Source organism: Pituophis catenifer, unplaced genomic scaffold (assembly GCF_029215685.1).
Source record: "Pituophis catenifer annectens isolate HBS135680 unplaced genomic scaffold, rPitCat1.0.hap2 SCAF_6, whole genome shotgun sequence".
Classification (NCBI taxonomy): Eukaryota; Metazoa; Chordata; class Lepidosauria; order Squamata; family Colubridae; genus Pituophis; species Pituophis catenifer.
The window spans coordinates 66,830,492-66,854,644 of record NW_027256886.1 but is presented as its reverse complement, the minus strand read 5'-3'; the positions used below and the strand labels follow the sequence as shown (position 1 = coordinate 66,854,644).

The window sequence follows — 24,153 nt, the reverse complement described above, 5'->3', positions numbered from 1 at the left end:
TGGATTTCACCACTGCTCTTAATGATTTATCAACTGCTCTGCTAATTAGTATATTGGTTATGCTTTCAGAAATGTTATGGCTTGGATTCTAACTTCCATTTGGGGATTTCTGGTTGCGAAACTGCGTTATCTACATCTCCACACCCCTCTTTGATAAATAGCATCAAAACCGAATTCTGTAAGATTGGGAAATTCTCTGGAACAAAAACGTTTAAGATTTAATTCAGGGAAGAGAAATACGATAGTACTGGAAAATTAATCTAAATTGATCATAGCACAACTGAAAATGTCTTTTTGCTCATAAGGGAGCTTTTCAATGCAAATACCTTTATGTATTGGGGAATTTTATGGGTAAGGAGTTTTAAATTGGGGAAGCCAAAGATAAATTTAATTTCATTTTTATAGTATTTTAATGTTTGTATTGTGTGTTTTTAATTTTGGCTGTTCACCGCCCCGAGTCTTTCGGGAGAGGGGGCGGTATAAAAATTTAATAAATAAATAAATAAATAAATAAATAAATAAATAAATAAATAAATAAATAAATAAATAAATAAATGTATCAGATTTATTTAAGTTGCAAGATTACTGAACAAAATACAGATTGTTTCTTCATTTTTCCTTATTTCACTGTGAACTACTCTGTTCTAGGTCACAAACATACACTTGACATATTGTGACGTAACTGGCTGTAAATGATTTTGGGAGGATCAACTTCGCCAAAGGAAAACAAAATGACAAAAATGAAACAGGTAGAGAAACTTTTTATAAGATAATAGAACGTCCTAAGCAGCATTTTAAAATCTACTGTACTACTAAGATACAAAATAATCTTCATTTCCATACACAGCATTATTAGATCATTCATCATATCTTTTAAAACTTCTACAATGTTATTTTATTCTTGCCATATGCCCTTTCCCCCCCCCCCTCCCCTCCTATCTATTATGGAATGCCTGATGGTCCATTTACTGCAAGTTGTCTATTCTTACTCTGCTCCAATTTCCTGTTTGTGCTCCTATCCCAATATAACCCCTCTTTTTTAGTTCCCTTGTTGGACTACAGCCAAATCTCTACTGAAAGGAAGATTTGTCTATGATGCCTTTCTGTACATGAACTGGTGGGTAGAGAGTGGAAAAAGCAATGCCTAGAAAGAATGCTTCTTGGAAAGGAAGAGGGGGGGCGGGGGAGGGAGGGAGAGAGAGAGAGAGAAGGAAAGAAGAAAGAGGGAGGGAGGGAGGGAGGGAGGGAGGGAGGGAGGGAGGGAAGGAAGGAAGGAAGGAAGGAAGGAAGGAAGGAAGGAAGGAAGGAAGGAAGGGGAGGAGGAGGGATCATCTTTGAAAAACCTGACAGGCCCAATTTCCCACAGAATTAGAACTGAAACTTACTCCTTTTTCAAAAAACAACAGTTGAGTTCTAATAGTCCCATCATATAAAACCAAACAATTAAAAAAAATAAAATAAAATAAAACAAAATCGACGCAAATGAAGTAAACAGCCAAATGCAGTCAGGACAATGTACTTACCAGGGAATTTCACAGCCTGACAGTAGATGACAAGATCAGAGAGTTCTGGTGCTATTTGTCTACTTTCTTTTTTATTTTGGGAAAGATAAAATTCTTCACTCAGTTCCATGTCATAAACCTACATCAAATCAAATGAACTTTCATTATAGTGATAAATCAGCATAAGGTATTGGGATACAATTGTTTAAAAAAAGCAGAAACATTTTAGAATGATCTATGATCTATCTATCTATCTATCTATCTATCTATCTATCTATCTATCTATCTATCTGAATAAAAGATAAAAATCTAAAAGCTGGAAGATACAAAATATACTGACATTTCACACACATATATATTTATTATATACTGTTAATTGATACCCAAGCATGAGACAGAAGTCATCACTCACCCACCCCAAATTTTGAGAGCTGCTGCAACCCACTTTTGAGTTTAATTGATCAAAAGTGATTTAGCCAAACCTAATGCAACTAATTTGGGTTAAAGATCAACTAGCAGCAACAAAAGCCTGAGAATCAAGCATTTTAAACAGATCAAAAGTGCAAGTTTATACATAACATCTTAGAACCTTGGCATTCTAAAATTGGACATTTGAAGTTTACTTCTAGAATCAATGGTTACCGTTTTACATCCTGAAACATCCTTTATTAGGGGCAACTAGAACTAATGGCCATTTTTCCTATGTTTTATTTTAACCACCTTTACTGTTGTGTCGAAAATTTAAGAATATAAATAACCATATTATAGCACTCACAGTTATTTGCTAATCACAAAAGTTATAACATATTGACATCTTTAAAAAGCTTTTTCAAAAAAGTAGTTTCTTAATAAATCCCAGCTCCCACCTAAGCCTCCTTTAGGATAGATATAAGTTTGGAAGAAAAAACGAAATACTACCTTTCCCTTAGCGTTGCACACAGTGCTATCAGCCTTCTTAATTCTCTTGGCGCTTTCTTCACCAAATTCAAACTGAAGCTTATCAATGGTTAATTTATTCTCAGGTCGGTCTTCCAAAATGTTATCTGGAAAGCAAGTAATATCTGATTGAAGTTTTTGAAAGGGAAATTTTTATTTCAAGTGAATGTTACGGGATGATATTATCTGAATAGAGATTAACCAGCCATATGTTTAGTTCCCTAATATTATTCTGTTGAGTCAGAATAATATCCTATTCTAACCGAGTTCAGCAATGAACATTTCCTTAAAGAAAGAAAGCAGATTCTTCCAGTTATACATCTGTGCATTACAGGTAGTCCTCAACCTATGGCCACAATTGAGCCTAACGTATCTGTTGTTAAGTTAGACATTTGTTAAATGGGTTTTGTCCCATTTTTACTTGCCACAGTTGTTAAGTGTTGTTGTTGTTAAGTTGTTAAGTTAGTAATATGGTTAAGTGAACCTGACTTCCCCATTAACTTTGATTGTCAGGTGATTGCAAAAGGGGATCACATGACCTTGGGACACAGCAATGGTCATAAGTATGAACCAGTTGCCAAGCCTCTGAATTCTGATGGTGCATGATCATGGGGAAGGTTGGGGCTTATATAGTATTTGCAGGAGTTGTGAATGTGAAAGTCACTGTTTTCAGTGCCATTGTAACTTTGAACAGTGACTAAATGAACTGTAGTAAGTTCAGGACTACCTGTAATACATTATAAATTATTATAAATTGCTGTGTATGGGCAAAAGCAATCTGATGCAATTTTCCAAAAACTTAAATGTTTTAAATACTTGTTGCACAGCACTCTTGTTGCACATACTCAAGCAGGTGCGTGACAAGGAACTGAGGTGCTTATTAACATTCATTCATTCATTCATTCATTCATTCATTCATTCATTCATTCATTCATTCATTCATTCCCTTACTCAAATAGCAAACTGTATTGCATACTTTAAATCATATAGGTGCCCAAAAGTCTGTTTCATTCTCAACACGTATGAATAAGAAAAAGTGCAGTATCTGCAAATACTATAAGCTCCAAAGCAGGAAAAGAAAATTAAGGAAATATACAGTTGAATTTAACTAGTAAGTGAAAAAAATGCATTCAAAGCACACATTCTAAATTGCTCGGAAATGCAATTCATGCAGTTAAAATGTTTGATCGAGGGGTTTTTACCTTCCTGGCTGTTAGCAGCAGGAGAAGCATTAAGGACATCAGCTATGAAAACAGTCAGAAAAGAAATAAAAGTAAAAGGAATTGACAGATAAATGAACATAACATTCAGGCTAAGAATTATTATGTTGACGCAAACACTTAGAGAACTGCTTCAAGGAAACCTCAGTAGAAATATTTTATAAAAGGGAAGACAAAGGCAAGCAATTGGCCTTCGTATCCAAAGTTGTTGGAAAATCAGAGAAGAATTGACTTCTTAGTATGAGTATTTAGCAAAGAGGGGAATCAGGTAAGAGACAGTCTTATACACACTTTCATGACAGTGACTGAATGCAATGGAGCTTATTTCATAAAAATGCATAGAGATTGTGATGTTAATTTATCAGACAGGTAATTTCATCATATTAGCTACAGAAGAGTCTATACCTGGGATAAATCAGCAAATTCTTTACATCATGCAAGAAAATAACCAACAACATATTAATATTTGCTTTTGCAACTCATTAGTTATATTGTATATTGTGCATTCCAAATTAACTTTTTTGATTATATTCAACCACTCAATCAATTCTCAATGAGGTGTAAGATAGGCAGTAAGCCTATCTAAGCATTGAGCTGCTTTGCATGGCAGAACACTGAAATTAGAAATGACTGATAGTTTTGTTTTTATCATAGGATACCTTCTGTGATTTTTGTTCACTGCCTTGTCATTATCATTTAAATTAAAGCCTTCAATGTAATATACGCGAATGTCTGAAAACGTTAAACTGTGGAGCTTTCAATAGTAAAGATTTATTTAACTAAGATTTAAATGAATTCTATATGGACTGACATTTCATACCATTATTTTTCCCAGTACTTTACCCAAACAAAATATCTCTATTACCAGAAGCGAATATTAGGAAATGCTTTAAATGACTCTACCTTAACCAGCAAACTACTAGAAATTATAGAAGCTTGACTGATTAATTTCAAAAAGATAAGTTGGGTTAGTACTTAACTTGGAGACAACTAGAAAAAAATCCATAATGCTGCCAAGAAAATAATAGAGCAGGGATGTCAAACTCGATTTCATTGTGGGCAGCATCAATGTTGTGTTTGACCTGGGGGGGGGCAAGTGGGCGTGGCTGGGGTGAGCGTGGCCAGCTTGATGTCCTGTAGCCCTCTGCCAGCTAAAATGGAGCCTGGGAAGCCCATGCACATTTTCGGTTGGCAGAGGGCTGCAGGAGGCCATCGCAGCCAAAAACGGAGCTTGGGAGATATCCATGAAGTCACCAATTCAGCTTGACTTAAAGATTTGCATTCACTGTATCAGAACATGCCAGTCCCGGGTGGGGGTGGGGGCCGGGGGGGCCGGTCTGAGGAGATTCTGTGGGTTATGGTCAGCCAGATAAATATTCAGACTAGCTCTGGCATTTTTTGTCTACCTATCAAGTCCTTTCCAAGAACCTGGATTACTACTACTATTACTACTACTACTACTGATTGTACTGTATTTTGACATAGGTTTATTTTATTTATTGCAGGGTGGATTTGATTTAAATCGAGTTGATTTAAATCACAATTTAAATCATGATTTAAATCACTAGTAAAAAGGCTTGATTTAAATCAACTCGATTTAAATCATAATTTTTAAAGAGCAACTGTCATCTCTGCTACTCCTTTGGCCCACTGTTGACTCACCGATAGTCCCAGTGTTGCAGAATATACAGCCTCATGCTACATAACTAAGCTCCATTTCATGCTGAATAAACTAAATTATTTATGTATCTTAAGTAGAAAACTGTCTTACGATAGATTTTTACCCCAAAAGTTTTTTATTAAAATAAATACGATAAAAATCAAAAAAATCCAATTTAAATCAAAAAAATCCAATTTAAATAAAAAAAAATCATTGATTTTTATCTACCCTGATTTATTGCTTGATCCAGGACTTTCAAGAATAGGTATGACCAAAACTTTGAACTTGTCATAAATCTGAAAAATGCAACATTACATGCAAATGTGTTCATTTACCATCAGACAAGGACTCATAGTCATAATCATATTCATCTTCTTCATCTTCCTCTTCTTCGTTAGTGGTGGAAAGATTTCCCGCATTGTTACCATTGGTTGCCTGAGCCTGCATGTATGCCAGCTGATGAGCCTGCAGCATCAAATCAGATTTTTTAAAGTGAGACAGAATACAGTTAGAAAGTAGCCACAGGTCCTCTATCTTCATCCTCCACCACCTACTTACTGCAGTCTTACTGCAGTCTTTTTTTATATTCCCATTTATCCATGGAAATTCACACCACTTCGTAATTCCTACTGCATTACTCTTTCCACTGAACTATCAATAAGGTCTTACTAGACATATAGGCCTCCATCCACTTGGAATAACGTTTAAATTTATTTAACAGAGGAGGTCAGCTGCACAAATATTGGTTCCGTGGTGGCGCAGTGGTTAGAATGCAGTATTGCAGGCTAACTTTGCTCACTGCCAACAGTTTGATCTTCACCGCTCAAGGTTGACTCAGCCTTCTATCCTTCCAAGGTTGGTAAAATGAGGACCCAAATTGTCGGGGACAATATGCTGACTCTGTAAACCTCTTAGAGAGGGCTGTAAAAGAACTGTGAAGCGGTATATAAGTCTAAGTGCTATTGCTATTGCTATTCCATGCAAAGACTAGCTGCCTCTAATGATATGAATGTAAGACATTTATACAGCCTGAATCTTTTATTGCAGCAGTAAACACATCTTTTTTTCTCATTAAAGAAACACTAGAACAAAACATTCCATGCCAAGATGTAGTGTATATATATAAAAAAAAACCCTCTCTTTGGGCATCTATATTCCAGTCTTCATGCAAAATAATCTTCATTACATAAGATACGTATTTGCATCGCTGGCTATATTTAAGCACTATGTGGTTTGATATATGTTTCATCCACCATAACTTAAAGGAGCGAGGGAGTTTTATTATTTTTTTGTTTTCAACGAACAACATTTTACTAAGTCATAAAGCTCAGATCTGTAGCTCATCCAGGTTTGTTTAAATCATTTTCATACATCATGGCTTGAAGATACCTTCTTTGGGACTGATGTTAAAATTAATCAGAGCTTGTTAAGTTTAGATATGTCAAGTTGTGGCTGCTCAGTGGAAAAGCTTTTAAAATCTTCCTTTTGGCTACACCAGACAAGGAAGGGGATCTACTTTTTCATAAGCTTCTTTGCAGAGGCTTGCTATCTGTTGCTGTCTTCTCAATTCTGGTTTGCATGTATTTGTTCTTAAAGCTTAGTCTTTTAGACAGAATTAGCCACTCTGTCTCTTTCTTCAGTCTTCCTGCTCTTACCCATTGCCAGGTCTTGTTGTTATCTGCTTTGCCTGTTATTTCCTTTATGTACTGGCCACGCAATATTTTGTCTTGCAATGTCTCTTTTCTATTCTTCATTTGGTCTTTATTGCAGAACATTTGGTCTCTTCGGTACTCAGTAAACCTTCATGGTGTACTAGCTTCAAAACAACTTCTTTACTGTTTCTTCCAATGTTTTTTTTTCTTCTTCAAATTATTATTATTATTATAGCTGGTCCACAATCAACCAGATGTTTAGACTGGGTTTTCCATCTATCATGTCCTTCTCAACTGGAATAGTAGATATTGTTGTTTGATGGTGTTAAAGGTATAGTTGCAAGAAGTTGGTGGCTCCATATAAAACTGCCTTTTATTCTTTAAATTCAAATTTTATTCTTAAAACATTGCGGTGGCAATGTTTTAAGACACTACAGACACTCCAACAAAGTGAAGTGTCTGTAGTCAATTTTAATCTTACCTTTTGTTTTAATATATCCACTGGAGTTTGATGTGCTTTGAGCTTCTTATTTTTAAGCAGAATCTTTCTTCTTAATTGATGGGGAGAAGGTAGCAACGGGTCATCAGAAAAGTCACTTTCAAATAAAAATTTTGTTACCAGTTTATCCCCAAATGTATTCTGGAATATCAACATAATAAAATATATTAGTTATGAATGATGTTATTAATCCCCCTTCAGACAATCCAATTTTGATTTTAATAAACCAGGATATGTACAAGCTTTATATACCTGCATTCAGCTCTTTTTTTTGCTTGAGTATTTATTATTAAATTTATTTGCTTCCCTTCTCATATTCAACGACTCATGGTTATAAAGTTAGGATTCTGCAGTTAATAATAATATGCTATATTTATTTCTATACAGTTTATTATGAAAATGGATATGCTCTGAATAGCATACAGCATTAATATAATAAGATTAAAAATACAAATCAATTCATCCAATTATAATCAATTGAACTGATTGAGACAAAATACTTAGTTTATGGCTTCCTGAAAATGCAGTAAGGAGGGTTTTGTTTTTGTCAAAACCATAAAAAATAATAATTATTATTAGTTTCTTAGCAAGCAAAGAAGCAAAAAGGGATAGGTAAAAATTTCTCCTTTTCAGTTGTGCCTGACCCTAGAGAATGGTGCTCATATCTGTTTCTTAGCCGAGGGAGCCAGCATTTTCCGAATACCATTTCTGTGGTCATATGACTAGCATGACTATACACTGAGTGCACAGAACACTGTTACCTTCCCACTGAGGTGGTACCTATTTATCTACTCGCATTTGCATGCTTTCGAACTGCTAGGTGGGCAGGAGCTGGAGCAAGTAACAGGAACTCACCCCATCACACGTGCTCAGGTCTTAAACTCTAGCTGTCAGCTTTCCAACTGACAAGCTCAAGTGTCTTTAACCACAGAGCCACGGCGACATTTAAAGCTATGTTTTAAAAGTTAATTTCAAATCCCCTCTTATCGTGAAGCTATTATTCATAGTGTCCTTGTTAAGATATATTAAAAAATATAATTAACTTCAATTTCTAACTTATTTGCTAATATAAAAGAGAAACAGAGTAGGAGAAAAGGTATTATATATATATGTATTAATGATTACGTTAATAGCTTGGCTTGTTAAATCTGATGTGAATATAGTCTTGTAACCCACCTTGAAAATGTCAGCCATCTTTCGTTGCTGTGGCAAAGAACAATGGTTCTCAATAGATATGATGACTGGCATATCTGAAGTGATGAAAGCATTGCGGTCAATAGCTTCAACTACTTCCTGTAATAATTAAAAAAAACAATCAGAATTATAGCAGTCCCCGATCACAGTTAACAAGCACAATAATTTTTCCCACAAATTACTAAGGGAAATCTTAGTATGCTGACTCTAAACCAAGGATGTCAAACTTGCAGTCCGCAGGCCTAATGCATCACATGCTGGCCACGCCCACCTCCTTTTTAGCAAAGGGGGAAAAAAATCACGATATATCACGTGATGACATGACGACACGTGTTTGACACCCCTGCTCTAAACCAAAAGAGGAATTCAAAGTTAAGGGAAACTTAAATTAGTTTGAAAGTCTTCTGATTAAACACAGTCATAACCATAATTTCAACGCTTTTGATCTCATATGCCTGAAGAAAGTTAGTATAGTCATTTACCTAGTCAACAATATACTCTTTTGTCAAATTAACTTATATTATGGAAAATACTATTATAAATTGCATATACCTTAAAACTTATCTTGGTAGTGAGTGTATGTCCATGATAAATTACAGGCATTCCATCATCACCATCCCAGCAGTCTAATTCCACACTCCGACAACCTTGTAATAAAATCTGTAATACAGAAAAGCATGCAATGTATTGATCCTATAAAGAGTGTTAGCAATTCGAAGAAGTGTGGACTTCAACTCCCAGAATTCCCCAAACAGCATGCTTGTGTTTTCTGAACAAAAGAAGATGTTAAAAATACAAGGACATGGTTATTCCTTTTTTAAAATTTATGCATTTATGTATTTCCTTTACTGTAACATTCAAAACTTATCCACCTTTTCATAGGCCTCAGCAAAACTTTCCCATTACAGACCCTGGTTTGCACATAAACAAAATGTAAATCAGATACAGACTATGAGCTTCTTCTATTTTAGAAACAAATTCATATATTATAGATTTTAAGTACATCTGGAAAAATAAATGTAGAAATTAACTTTGGTTTGGGATGCATGGATCTTCTTTTGGCATGCACATCAAGAATGCTTCCAAATGAGATTTTATTGGGCAAATGTTTGTCTCTTTTATGCAAATTGGACTGTCTCCCCCGAACTAATTCCATCTTTTATTTTAGGACAAAAATCAATTAATGGGAGAGAGAAAAAGGAAGAGAAAGAGAGAATCATTGTGCAATGTCATTTGATCGATAGTTCTAAAAACTGTTATGGGTAATCCTCAATTTATGATTGTAACTGAGCCTGATCATAAATTGTGGTGATTATTAAGCAAGTCACAATCTGGCACATATCTGATTTTACAAGCTTTTTTTGCAGCGGTCATTAAGCAAACACTGTGGTCATTAAGCAATGTTTAAGAGAATATTGTAGTCTTTAAATGAACCCTGGGGTTGTTTGTACATTTTCCCCAATTGGTTTTTTGCTGGAAACTGGAAATAAATCCTGGAAACCAGTAAAACCTGCCGAAAATTGCAGTCATGTGACCACGGACCCTGCAAACAACTTTAAATGTGAAGTGATTGTCAAATGTCCACAATACAACCCCATGACCATGGGGAGATGTGGCACTCTGGAACTTTGAAAACAGGTCCTAAGTAGATCTGTCATAACTTTGAATAGTCACTAAGCAACCAGTCATTCAGCAAGGACTACCTGTACTCTGAAGTATCCATTGGAGCTAAACCAGGAAGCATTTCATTCAATGCTAACAAAGTGTTTATTAATATCTACACATAATAAGTGAGATGGTTCTGGAGTTTTTTTTTAATTTTAATGGACCTTCAATATGCACCTAAATCAAGCTGAATCTCTGGAAAGTGTGTCTAAAATATTATATAATATTCTTAGAAGCTGGATTCTCTTGAGTAATAATTTTGCTACAAACTCATCATCTTTTCAGCACAACTTACATTATTCTGAATGGTGCCTTGACATCTAAATGAAACAACATATTAGCTCAGTCTTTCCTGTGGGAAAGTCTAATTTTAGCAGTTTAGATCAGACTGGCTAGTGTCTAAATTCTATGACTCTCAAATGAAAACTCAGAACAAAGCATAAATATATAAATATAAAAAAAGCATCTGAGCACAACTGTGCATACAAACCACTTTCCCACACATCTTATTTTCCTACGTTTTACAAGTCACGACTAGGAACATGTGAAAGGTCATGCTTCTTTGACTTAATAAACAAATACTTTTTGGAAAAAAAGGAGACAGCAGATTGACTTTGTATACCTGGCTGTAAAGTTCTACTGAAGATTCTCCTTTAAGCTGATGTCCCGTGAGATATGTATTATGTGAAGATTCGATGTAATAATATGACAATGGAAACTGCAAATCTTCTATGTTCTCTTGAGATTCATTATTCGTGCAGGCAAAATTATCTTTATCCATCAGAAACCTAAGATATAGATTTTTAAAATTTATAACAGTTGCATAAAGCATCTGGACTATATGTTGGAATATCCAAAGATAATTACCGTGTGAATCCTTCAAATGACATTAACCCCTGCTGACACATACTGATGCTTGGTTCAAACTTCTATAATGGTAGAACGAGAAACAGTGAAAATTAAAAGATGTAACAATCATCTATTTTGATTCAGTTTTACGTATAAATAAATGCAATACACAATTGGCATAGCTAACTAGGTATGATAATGGCAGATCTGGGTTTTCAAATGAAGCTGTATATTAACATGGCATCTAAAAAGGAAAGGCAACACTGGACAAACATCAAGTAGAAAAGCAGAGACTGGAAGAGAATAATACAACTCTCATTTGTCCATTTTCAACCATGCAGAGATCAATACCTTCCCTTCCCACAAAATTCATCTTAGCCATGTCTGGCCTTCAAACCTAGCCAGAAGAAAACTGGTAGAGGGGAAGGTGCTGGAGGATGAAAACAGTAAACAAGGAATCATTATTACATTTTTGTACATCACTACTTTTAGTCCCCTGTACATTCTAGGTTGACCTACTTCCATGCCATCAGGTGATATGAACACTGGGGGTGGTATTAGATGCCTTCAAGGCAATTTTGACTCCAGGCGACTAGGAGACATGGTGGCACCGTGGTTAGAATGCAGTATTGCAGGCTAATTCTGTTGACTGCCAGCAGTTCGATTTTCACTGGCTGAAGGCTGACTCAGCCTTCTATCCTTCCGAGATCGATAAAATGAGGGCCCGGATTGTTGGGGGCAAAATGCTGACTCTGTAAGCTGCTTAGAGAGGGCTGTGAAGCACTATGAAGTATATAAGTCTAAGTGCTATTGCTACATGGATGAGTTCTGGAAGGTTTATGGCCACGTTTTCAGAAATGATTTGCCACTGACTTCCTCCAGGGTCTGAGAGAGCGTGACTCTCTCAAATCATTCTGCTGGCTTCCATATCATAATAATCAGTTAAAATATTAAAAACACTGAGTTTGAGTTAGAAAGTTGACATGTTAACCGACTCTTGTTTAGTCAAACTTCATTTGCCCTTCCTTTGAAGCACAAGGTGTCATCCCATACACATAGGGACTAATTACGGAGGGCTTAAAAAACAATGTGAAAATATGAAGAGAAAATTAACTAAATATACGCACTTTAAAAAGTCTGCATTACCTACCTGAATAACACTGAGGATTTCGTCATAAGTATAGTGCTCTCCTTGGCAATTGACTAAGAAATCGTTCAGTTGCTGTATTCCCACACCAAATACTCCCAAAGACGTGCTCTCTACTCCAGTGCCATTTGTAACAATGCTTGCGGCAGCAATAGCAGCCGATATTTGCCGCTGGTTGTCTGATAATTGCTGTCTATTCTTAATGAACAAGCCCAAATCTGATATGTTCCTTGTTAATAAATCTGAAAGATTAAAAACACAATCAGAACATTCATAGAATAGTTAAGTCTTCCCCGCCCCCCAAGTCTTTAAATAGTCAATAATATTTGGAGAATAGTTTGCTGAATCCATGATTTGAAGAAAATTACTGAATCCGTGATTTAGATGATTTGGAAATATATTAGTAATATTGAAATGTTATAATGTGATTTACCACCCAATGCATTGCACTACACTATATATAAAAAAGAAATATTTGGCCAACAAGCATACAAAATATTTATTACACATCATTCTCATTGAATGACCACCTCTTCAGCAACTGTTCAAAGTTACAATGGCACTGAGCAAGGGGGATTTATTATGAGTCCTTGCAATTGCAGCCACAGCAGTGTTTCCATTATCATGATCACAATCTAGGCACTTGGCAACCAGTTCACAGTTATGATGTTGCAACATCCTGCAGTCGCATGATTGTCATTTGCAACCTTCACTACCAGCTTCCACAAGCAAAGTCAATGGGGAAGCCAGCAGGAGGTCGTAAGTCATTCCAGTAAATTAATCTTGGTCCTGTCAATTTTTCTCTTGAGGAGCTCCCAACCAGCAGAGCAAGTGCAGGACCCACTCACACTCATTCTGCCTTCCGTACTGCTTGCCAACCATGTAAAGAAAGGTTTCTCATGGCTGGGACTTCCAGCTTCCTGCCAGCTTCCCCAGTGTTTGTTGGAAGTAACCAGGAAGTTTCAAATCCTGGGCATGTAAGGCCCTCACCTAACGATCCACAATCCTTGCTTAATGATGACAACAAGGCTGCTGGTTTTATCATTACTAAGTGATGTGATCACATGACATTACACATTACAACCATATCATTAAGCGAGGACTATCTGCATTGAAATTACAACTGTCATAGGCAACGCAAATGTAAAGCCAATCTGCTATCACATTGTTTAGTTTTACCTAAATCAGGCTGGAGGCCATTTGTATTCTCATCAATCTTCAGGGAAGTATACAGTGGAGCTGAATCCGGACTCAGACGATTGCACGGTATGGCATAGGTATCGAAAAGATCCTTGAGATCTTTGCGGCTTCGTACGCTGTAATATATGGAATATTTTTATTATGTATTTTTTCAGTTATGTAAACTGAATCTGCCTGTGTGGAATAAACCAATGTTACCTGAAAGACTTGAAGAGCTCTACAAATTCAACAAAACTCATGTTGCTATCAGAAGCCATACAGGTCTGGAATCCTTTCAATCCTCCTTTACCTCTTCCATGCCAACTACTACTGCTCCAGGTGCTAAAAAAAATTAAATTGAGTATATTTGATTACAAGTTTATGTAAAAGCAGTTGTATAATCATTATAATATTGTGAAATGCAATAATATTGTACTCTAGACATATCATCTTTACAAGACCAATTGAAGAAGGATATATTGATTTCTTTAATCTTTAATACAGTGATATAAAAAGTGACAATAAAGGTTATCTCATCTCATCCTCTCCTCTCCTCTCCCTTTATTTTAGAAGACTCAGCTCGGTGTACATAGACTACTCAATTTTTATTTTTTACTATATCCTATAGTAAACTATATCTATATCCTACCTGGTGAGGTAGGCAATGATTTGTTCAAAGATGATCAAGTGATATGGCTGAATAGATACTGGTAATTCCGGGCCTGGTGGCTCAGCAGACTGATAGCATTGTGATTAACACCAGCTGTCTGCAATTACTGCAGGTTCGAATCTCGCCAAGGCTCAAGGTTGACTCAGCCTTCCATCCTTTCTAAGGTAGGTAAATTGAGGACCCAGTTTGTGGGGGCAATAAGCTGACTTTGTATAAATATATAAAAATATGAAGGCTATTGCTTAACGCATTGTAAGCCGCCCTGAGTCTCCGGAGAAGGGCAGCATATAAATCAAAATTAAAAAAAAAAATTCAATCTAACGACTAAACTTGAAATGCTATAAAAATGGCATCCTATTCTTAGAATGAAATCAGGCACTTAGTTCCTTTACTTGTAGAACAGATTATGTCTTTTAATAGAAATCAATTCTAATGTTGTATAAAAGATATTTGTATGGTGAATTCCCATGATCCCCCAAATCTACGTTTCTGTACAGACACAAATACAATTCTATTACAAGTGATAATTTAAGAAAGCTGCCAACAATCAGTTTCTCAGATAATAAAAACAAGCCTTTTTTAAAAGCATGGATGATATACACTTCAAAGAAAAAGCCAAACTCATACTCAACACTCATAACAGGCTTTAAAAACTGCTTTCTTCTTACCTAGGTGGGCTTTTTATTGATGGTGACATCACGGGAGAAGACTGTGGTCTTACAGGTGAAGAGACACCAGGCACTAAACTAGGTGGCTCTGAAGTAGTCAGTGACTGCGTTCTTCTTGAAGGCAGAGTATTTGCACCAGTAAAAGTAACCAGAAGAGTTGGATCTAACAAAAAAAGTAAATTTTATCAATGGCTTTCATTTATCTATAAGCCCTATCTGGCCCATGTCTGATGCTCAATCAAATAAATTATAACTAAAGAATTATATTTTATTGAGCTCCTTGGCCAGTTTCTGAAGTTTCCTACACCTTTCAAAGGGTGTTTATCCCAAATTGCATAGCTAAAAGTCTGTGGAGATTCTCAGTCATTCAGGTCATGGTTGTCCCAAAGGTGCTTTTTCAGGAGGCAACTGGACTTTCTAGTTTTTTTTTCTTTGAAGACATTTCATGTCTCATTCAAGAAGCTTCTTCAGCTCTGCTTCTTGGATGAGAAGCAAAACGTCTTCAAAGAAAAACCAGAAAGTCCAGTCGCCTCTTGAAAAAGCACTTTTGGGACAACCATGACCTGAATGACTGAGAATCCCCACAGACAAATGGAATTTTGATTAACTGTCATCATATAGGAATCTTGAGAGATATGAAATTAACTTTATAATGTATTTAATTACATAATGTTTCCAATGGGGGAAGAGTCTTTGGTGCTCTCTGAGCTTATTGTTTTCTTGCAAATGTTTCATTATCCATTATTATTAATCTGTACACAACTTAAGTTTGCATGTGTCCTGTCTTCTCGAGTCATCATTCTGGCTGCAAGTAGGAGATCATAAGCCTTTGTTTGCATTTTTTATTCACATATAATAGACCTTAATAACCATATATTCCAACAAGCTATCAGCTTAGCCTATCAGTTTGAAGCTGGCTTGTTTCTAACGAACTGTAATTAAGTTCATTAGAAACTTAAGTTCGTAAAAATTAAGCAGTTTGGATGAAATGAAAAACAGCAGTTGATTAAAATAAGCATTTGAATTCTATTATATCCCACATTTAATGACCAGTTCGCTGATTTTCCAAATCTGCAGCCATGGCTAACTATAATTAGCGTCCTTCTGGATTCACGGCTGTCTTTAGAAGAGCATTTGACGGCCGTGACCGGGAGGGTTTTCCATCAGGTTTGCCTGATTCGCCAGTTGCGTCCCTTTCTGGATCGGGACTCTTTACACACAGTCACTCATGCCCTCGTCACTTCCCGTCTGGACTATTGCAACGCTCTCTACATGGGGCTCCCCTTGAGGAGCACCCGGAGGCTCCAACTGGCGCAGAGTGCGGCCGCGCGGGTGGTTATGGGAGCGACATGGTGCTCCCACGTAACACCTCTCCTGCGTGAGCTGCACTGGCTCCCAGTGGTCTTCCGGGTGCGCTTCAAGGTTCTGGTTACAGCCTTTAGAGCGCTCCATGGCTTAGGACCTGGCTATTTATGGGACCGCCTACTACCACAATCAACCTCCCACCGGCCGGTACGCTCTCATAGAGAGGGGCTCCTCCGGGTGCCATCGGCCAAACAGTGTCGACTGGCAGCCCCCAGGGGGAGGGCCTTCTCTGTGGGGGCACCTACTATCTGGAATGAGCTCCCCCCGGAGATACGTAGAATCCCGGACCTGCGCACTTTCCGCCGCGCTCTAAAGACCTTTCTATTTCAACAAGCCGGCCTGGCCTGACCTTTCCCCCCTTTTAATTTTTAATTTTTAGATTTAAATTGAAATTTTAAATTTGTTCTAAATTTTTGGGATGTTTTAAATTGTCTTGGGCTCAAATATTTAATGTGGTTTTAATTCTGCTCTTAACTTTTGTATCTATGTGTTTTATTTTGTGCCTGTTCACCGCCCTGAGTCCTTCGGGAGTAGAGCGGTATACAAATTTGATCAAATAAAATAATAAATAAATAAATAAATATGAATTGTTTTACTTAGCCAGTTTTGGAATTCTTGGTTGAAGTTTTCTTATTTGAAACTAACCAAAATTAGATATTCAACACAATTTTTCACATTGTTAATCTTGAATGCTGTATATGTGTGACACATACAGCTGTTGATGATGTAGATCCTCCAGAGATACGGAGGATCCTGGACCTGCGCACGTTTCGCCGTGCTCTCAAAACTTTTCTATTTCAGCAGGCTGGCCTGGCTTAACTCTCCTCTTTTAAATTTTTAATTCGTGATTTTATAAATTGGGTGTTTTAATCTGTGTTTCAGCCAAAATATTTAATAATTTTAAGGGATTTTTAATATTTGTATTATCTGTATTTTATCTTGGCTGTTCACCACCCTGAGTCCTTCGGGAGTAGGGCGGGATAGAAATTTGATAAATAAATAAATAAATAAATAAATAAATAAATAAATAAATAAATAAATAAATAAATAAATAAATAAACAAACAAACAAACAAACAAACAAATAAATATTAGTCACCATCTTTTATCTTTTTATTGACTTTATTATAATTTTTTGATTGCCGTAACATCGAGAGTTGAGTGGCATAGAGGTTTAATAAATTATTTTTACCTAGTTCTTCTTGTTCATCAATATCTGGAGGATCCGAACCACTTCTATTCCGATTTTCCTTATGAGGTTTTGCTTTTCGACTTGCCATCTCATCATCAGTGCCATCTCCACTTTCACCCTTGAAACAGCGATTTTCTCAATAAACGTCTTAGAAAACAGTACATATTTCAACCACTTTCTATTTTGTAAGTCACACAGCTCTATGAACAGCTAATTAAACCAGTTGGTGAACCAAAAGGCGATGAAAGTTGCATATGGAACAGAATGAATAACAATATTCATTGGGGGCGTCAAGCTAGGCATTGTTAAAAATAAAATAACTTTGGAAAAGCAAACAATGATTTTAACTGGACTGCATGACTGAAGGAAGAATGATAATAAAACCTGATATAATTGGATTCTGCTTCCAAGATTGTATTTTCTGAGCAGCATTTAAAAAATGGTATTTTCTGCATAATCAAAAATACCGTTTCACTTCAAATTCCATTCTCCTTAGGTTTGAAAATGCGAATAAAGGCCAACCTCAGAAGTCAAAATACCACTGAGAACATTCTATTTCCAGTTTCATTTAGTACACGCAAAGTTTTATTATAGTGTGTGTGTGTGTGTGTAAAAAAGAAAAATTGCATTGCTTCCAAATAAATGAAATTTAAAGAACTAAGGTTTATTTATGTAAAAATTCACTCTGATGGGTGAAAACATAATAAATCTCAAATAATCCATGTAATAATATTAACTAACAAAAGACTCCTACCCTCATAAGCACTTTTTTCTTCTTCTTCGCTGCACTGATTCCTAAAGTGTTGTTTCTCTGCACACCTGGCTTCTCTATGCTTTTTACCAAATTTCCCGAGCTTGCATTTCTTGTACTCCAGCGTCTCCCTCCAAATAACTCAACCGCTTGAGCCAAGGTTGGACCCTCGTATCGGCCATCCTCCTAATAAATATATTTAACTTTATTAAAATGTACAATCTACATAATTGAAGAGAAATAGTTCGTATTCTTTTAATTGTGTGGAGACATATTAGGTAATAACACAGTATAGGAATAGAAAACAGATGATTACAGAATTCAATAATGCGATAACAGGAAAAAAATACATATACCGTGTTTCCCCAAAAATACAACCTACTCAGAAAGTAAGTCCTAGCTTGATTTTTACATGCGTGCCCAATATAAGCCCTATCCCCCTAAATAAGCCCTAATTAAGACCCCGCCCACTCAAGGGTGCACAGGTAAAAATTAAGCTAGGATGGGGATGGGGGAGGGGTGAAGCTGCCCTACTAGTTACCTTAGGGCAGTTGCAGCCAGGTGTCGCACACCTTGGCCCATTTCTTCTGTCGCTAAGGCTTTCCTGAAGGCCTCTGTAGCCGATAACAGAAATTCGGATCAATCCAGAGCTCTGTTATCGACTACAGAGGCCTTTCCTAAAGGTCTTTCCTGAAGGCCTTCCTAGCCGATAACAGAGCTCTGGATCGATCCGGAGCTCTTTTATTGGCTTGCAGAGGCCTTCAGGAAAGCCTTGCTGGACGAAGAAGTTCCTGAAGGCCTCTGATAGTGAAAAAGAGGTCAGGGGTGATGTGCATAAGTGAGGTGAGTCAGTGGACAACATCCCCCCCCCAAAAAATAAGATCTGGTGCCTGTTTTTGGTGGCAAAAAAATATAAGACAGGGTCTTATTTTCGGGAAACACGGTATTTGATAGGAAAAGGGACAATTATAATTCATTTTACCTGATAGAGGCTGACATACTGTTTCCGCAGCCACTGTAATCTTTGATCAGGAAATCTCTTCATCTTCCTTATAGCATTAATTAATTCCAGTAATCCATGAAACAACATTTTAGCACTATATTTTGGAACCACAAAATGCAGCAATTTGTTTTCAGTAGTTTGAAGTCCATATAATAATGTTATACCATTCTCTTCAAGGGTCATGTTTAAAAGGTTATTCTGGATGCACACCGCATGCATATCAATGCCGGGGTGTCCCATATACACAGCTTTCGCTGACAGCAGATCTAAGCAACCCTCGACCAGTCCATTTAATCCAGTACTGCCAAGAAACTGAAATTTTCCAAGTTCTGTGCTGCTACTTAATGTACTAAGTTTAATTTTAGAATTTGCACAGCAAGCAATGGTTGGCTTTGTCCATATCAGTGTGCTATTATCAGGTTGTAGCTGAAGGAAACAACGAGCTGATAAGTGAGTTTCTTGATCGTAACGTATAACAGTTGCGCCTTGCAACATGAACTGATGGACGTCAGCTCTGATTGACAAGACATACCAGGGAATTAGCTCTATTCCATGGCCGAAAGCTTCTTGCTGTTCTTCAGCAGCCTGCGTAGCCCATTCTTTGGACTGCTCGAATATGTCATTTTCAGAATCTGACAGCTCTCCAATGGTTAAGCTGAGTGGAAACCAAGATACAAGATAAGCCTTCATTTGCAAAGACCAACATGTGACTTGTTATTTCATCATGCAATTCTGTGAATTAATATACAGTTGTGCATGATGTCTTTGCAATGTGTTGCAAGTAAAATATTTTAACGTTAATTAATGTTAAAGCCATTCTTTCTCAATGAGCTTCATTTGTAATGAAAGGGCTATTTTCTAAAAAAAATATATAAAATGGTAAAATTATGGCATTTATTAATCATTTATGTTCTGCTTATGTCCCCAATGTTGGTTTTGCTTTTATTTTTAATAAAAATATAATAGAGTTAATAAATGTTTATTATTTCAGGGAAATTAAAAGTATATTAAAAAAATAAGGTCTGATAAGACATAAATACAGGCAGTCCTCGACTTACAACAGTTGATTTAGTGACCATTCAAAGTTACAATGGTCCTGAAAAATGTGACTTATGACTGTTTTTCATAGTTACGACCTTTGCAGTATCCCCATGATCATGCAATCAAAATTCAGATGTTTGGGAACTGCTTCATATTTAGACCGTTGCTGTGTCCCAGGATCATGTGATTCATCTTTTTTGCGACCTTCTGACAAACAAAATCAATGGGGAAGCCAGATTCATTTAACAACCAGGTTACTAACTTATCAACTGCAGTGATTCACTTAACATCTGTGGCAAGAAAAGTCGTAAAATGGGGTAAAACTCACTTAACAAATGTCTCACTTAACAACAGAAATTTTGGGCTCAATTGTGGTCGTAAGCTGAGAACTACATGTACTCAAAATGTATGCATAAGATTTTCTTTTTCTTGCATAACTCTTGTTTATTTTAAAAAAGTGAAAAATTCACACACACAGTATCAAGTCTTCCCTGCTGTGGCTTAAGGAATGCAAACATGGAAAATATCTTAACAAGCATACTTAAAACAGTTCATCATCACAAATTATTTAATGCATGCCAAAGCCACAATGTCCAGCCTATATCACATAGACACTGTAATATGAGTACATGCTTCATACATTTATAAGCCCAAAGAATGATTCTCGAAAATAGATTTCAAAAAGCACTATTTCATTACAGATTGGAAGTAAAGAAATATTGCAGGTTTTTTCAAAGACTCATGACTAAACATTTTAACAGTATGGAGAAATTATTCCAAGTATGTTGCTGTAAAATGTACTACTATAGAAATTAACATGGTTCATCAAAAGCATGTGTCAAAACTGAAATCAACATTTATAACAGAGAATGACATGGTTATTATTATTATTATTTTATTCCACTGGAACACATCACTGCTTCAATTTCCAACAATTCTCACATTTTGAGAATTGTTAAAAAGACTTTAGTTTACCATAAAAGAATGCTGAAGAATGAAATTTTAGGCAAATAATATTTTCAATCCGATCAAAATGAATGTGTTTTGCTGCTTCATTTTACCAAAAACGGCTATGATTGAGATAGAAGAATAAGAATCTGAATAAAGAGAAAAGGATGAAGTTCAGTTTAGTAGCACTTGTTTTTAAGTGGAATTCTACTGAAACAAAGAAAAAATGTAAAAAAAAAAAACAATAATCAGCCAACAGGAATGCTATTAGCAACATCCAGCTTTTGATGTTAGAGATATAGTATACTGCCTCCATTTTTCTGCATTCTAATGCATGAAAACTTCTATTTATTTTTAGGAAAGCCTTTCAAGTTTAATATCCAACAAACATAATGTTTTTAAAAAAACCCATAAGCTTCAATTAATAATAAGCTGATTCCCCTCAAAAAAGCTGTAAATTGTTAAACAACAAATCCAAGGACTTTCAAACACTTTTTAGATGTCAAGAGGTGAGATGAAAGGACAAGAAGATTAGCCAAACAAACATCAGATATTGTTCATATGCCCAGAAAGAACTGATGCCAGATGATAATTACATTAGAAGCTCTTTTGTCAGGAAGCAAAGATGACCTCACATACATATTAAGGGAATGAGCACATTTAGAAAAAGGCATTTGTGTTTTCTGCACAAATGTAGATTAACTGAATATTAATATAATCTACACTGTTTAGAATTATATGAGGTCAGGTTGTTTATGATGTTTCTTTTCACAGCTGGGCTGCTGTGTAAATACAGACAAAGATGAACTATAGTCTTCACTATGCTTCACCATCATTTCCTCTTCCTCCTTTTATTGCCTCTAGTAATCAAGAAACACAGGATGATTACTTGTAATTATTGTTCTTCAAATGTTCTTCGTTTATGTATTTATATCCATGGCTTTGCATGTCTACAAATTTTTGCTCGAAACCATTTCAAACTGTGCTTTCAGTGCAAGACACCACTTTTTATTTATGTTCAAAATCATTTGTCCTCCAGTTCCTAGAATTGTTCCATACCTACTTCAAACTGCCACTTTACTAAAGAGAAGGTGGAAGAAGTATATGAAGGACCAGATGATCATTCAAAACAATCCACAACAGTTTGTGGTAAGTAATTGCTGTTAGTCTTCATAAACTCTTTGCATCAACCTATGAGGGAATTGTTTACCTTAAGTTATTTATTTATTCAAATTCAATATAGCTGCTCAACTCCAAAGGACTTATTAGTCCATTTATTTAGGTTGTGAAATACAACACAATAGAAAAATGAAAGACAGCATTGCAAAGAATGCATCCAGATAGCAATTTCAGTAAGAGTATTTCAAGCAAAAAATATAATTTATACCACCAAAAAACAAACAAACCTTTTTTTTAAGTGATAAAACTGGGTTTGAAATCTCAAAAAAATAAATAAATCCCTAATCAAAGCAAACAAGTAAAATGATGCATGATTTACATGTAAAACAATGTAACAAAGCTGATTTCTAATCAGTTCTTTCGTTGGTCCGTTTTGAAGAAAATTCCAACAGTACCGGTTCCTGACTGGTCTGTCTCAGAGCCAGATTTCATTAATGCCAGCATGGTAGTTAATACCAGTCAAATAGCATTTCTTTATATGTTTTGGTAGCCTTAAAAGAGCTTGGCTTTACAGCCACTTCTAATGATTAATTTGTTACTGCTTGCTTATAATGCTTCTTTTCAATGTTGATGTTACCGAGATTTTACCCTGATTTTGGCCATGTCCAGATGTAAACATACTTTCTTTTTGCAGTTCTTATGCTTTATTATAAAGACGTCTGATGTATACCATCAGTTTCATTGGACTGATCATAATAAAGTAGCATTTCATCTCACCCATCCCAATCCCTTTCCTGAATACAATGATAGTTGTGAACAGGAATGCAAGAGTTTCACACACCAAGAGCTGCAAGGACTATAAAACTACACAACCCCTCCCCCAAAGGTCGCGGGCCTACACAATACTCCTAAAACTCCCACACTTGTTGCTGACCTTCCTATGATAACGTAACTCTTTTCTATCTGTGAAATAAACTATTTTTCCCTCCTAGACCAATAATTTGGGAATTATTTGTTAAAAGGTTGACAATTTCTTTGGGTACAATCTACTGTTCACATATTGCCATATACAGTCATACCTCAGAACTCATCGTTAATTGGTTCCGGGAGGTGAGATGAATACCAAAAATGATGAGTACCAAACAAATTTTTCCCATAAGGAATAATATAGTGAGTCACAAGGCAACTGACGCTGACATGTTCTAGCTTGTATGTTGAGTACCGAACAAACAATGTGTGCTGGGACAAAAGTTTCACATCAAAATGTATTGAGGGCCAAATTTAATGCGTTTCAAAGCACTGTACATGTATTTTTTTTAAATACATGTACAGATAGATCACCCATCTATGTGCAATATGTCCCTTCTACATTGTAAGGAAAAATCGATAGAATCAAGGAGAAAAGTTAATTTTAAGATTGCATTAAAATTGCCATGTCTACATGCTCACGAGTCACATTTCCAGAGCAATGGCAGGGAGAAAGAAAGACGGTGACTGCCTCCGCTGACTTCAAATCCACAACCAAAAAATCTGACAAAATTATTGCTGTGAGTATTTCTGTCTAAATAGATCATCCCTGTTAACAGGAACAACAACAGAAAAGAGGATGAAACATGGACTGATGATTAAGAGATGGTGACATCTGGCTGCTCTGTGAACTTGGATGAATAAGCATACTGCACATAAAAAGGTCTCCTGGAAGCAATCTTTACAAATTTTGTAATGTAATTATTTTATATTGTAATTATATGGCAGAATTGCCTTGCAAGAACACAAAAAGGTTTATTTTAGTTGTTCCCTACAAGATGGGCAGCAAATAAAGTCAATAAATGAATAAATGCATTTCATGAAATAATTTGGCAGCTGTGTGCTTTGATACCGATAAGACATTTAG

General features: G+C 36.0%; 1 protein-coding gene across 1 annotated transcript in view; it reads right to left on the bottom strand.

Moving 5' to 3' along the window:
* The window catches only part of PLCE1 (phospholipase C epsilon 1), an 87,482-nt gene that overhangs the window by 21,771 nt on the left and 41,558 nt on the right, over positions 1 to 24,153 (bottom strand). Inside the window, exons 6-20 of the mRNA XM_070946465.1 lie at positions 19,131 to 19,806; positions 18,152 to 18,334; positions 17,398 to 17,515; positions 14,842 to 15,004; positions 13,723 to 13,845; positions 13,504 to 13,640; positions 12,328 to 12,566; positions 11,196 to 11,257; positions 10,951 to 11,116; positions 9,216 to 9,323; positions 8,646 to 8,762; positions 7,452 to 7,610; positions 5,654 to 5,783; positions 2,421 to 2,545; positions 1,524 to 1,641 (exon numbers count right to left, since the gene is read on the bottom strand). Of these exons, the coding sequence (XP_070802566.1) occupies positions 1,524 to 1,641; positions 2,421 to 2,545; positions 5,654 to 5,783; positions 7,452 to 7,610; positions 8,646 to 8,762; positions 9,216 to 9,323; positions 10,951 to 11,116; positions 11,196 to 11,257; positions 12,328 to 12,566; positions 13,504 to 13,640; positions 13,723 to 13,845; positions 14,842 to 15,004; positions 17,398 to 17,515; positions 18,152 to 18,334; positions 19,131 to 19,806 (2,624 nt within the window). The remainder of the gene's footprint in view (positions 1 to 1,523; positions 1,642 to 2,420; positions 2,546 to 5,653; positions 5,784 to 7,451; positions 7,611 to 8,645; positions 8,763 to 9,215; positions 9,324 to 10,950; positions 11,117 to 11,195; positions 11,258 to 12,327; positions 12,567 to 13,503; positions 13,641 to 13,722; positions 13,846 to 14,841; positions 15,005 to 17,397; positions 17,516 to 18,151; positions 18,335 to 19,130; positions 19,807 to 24,153) is intronic.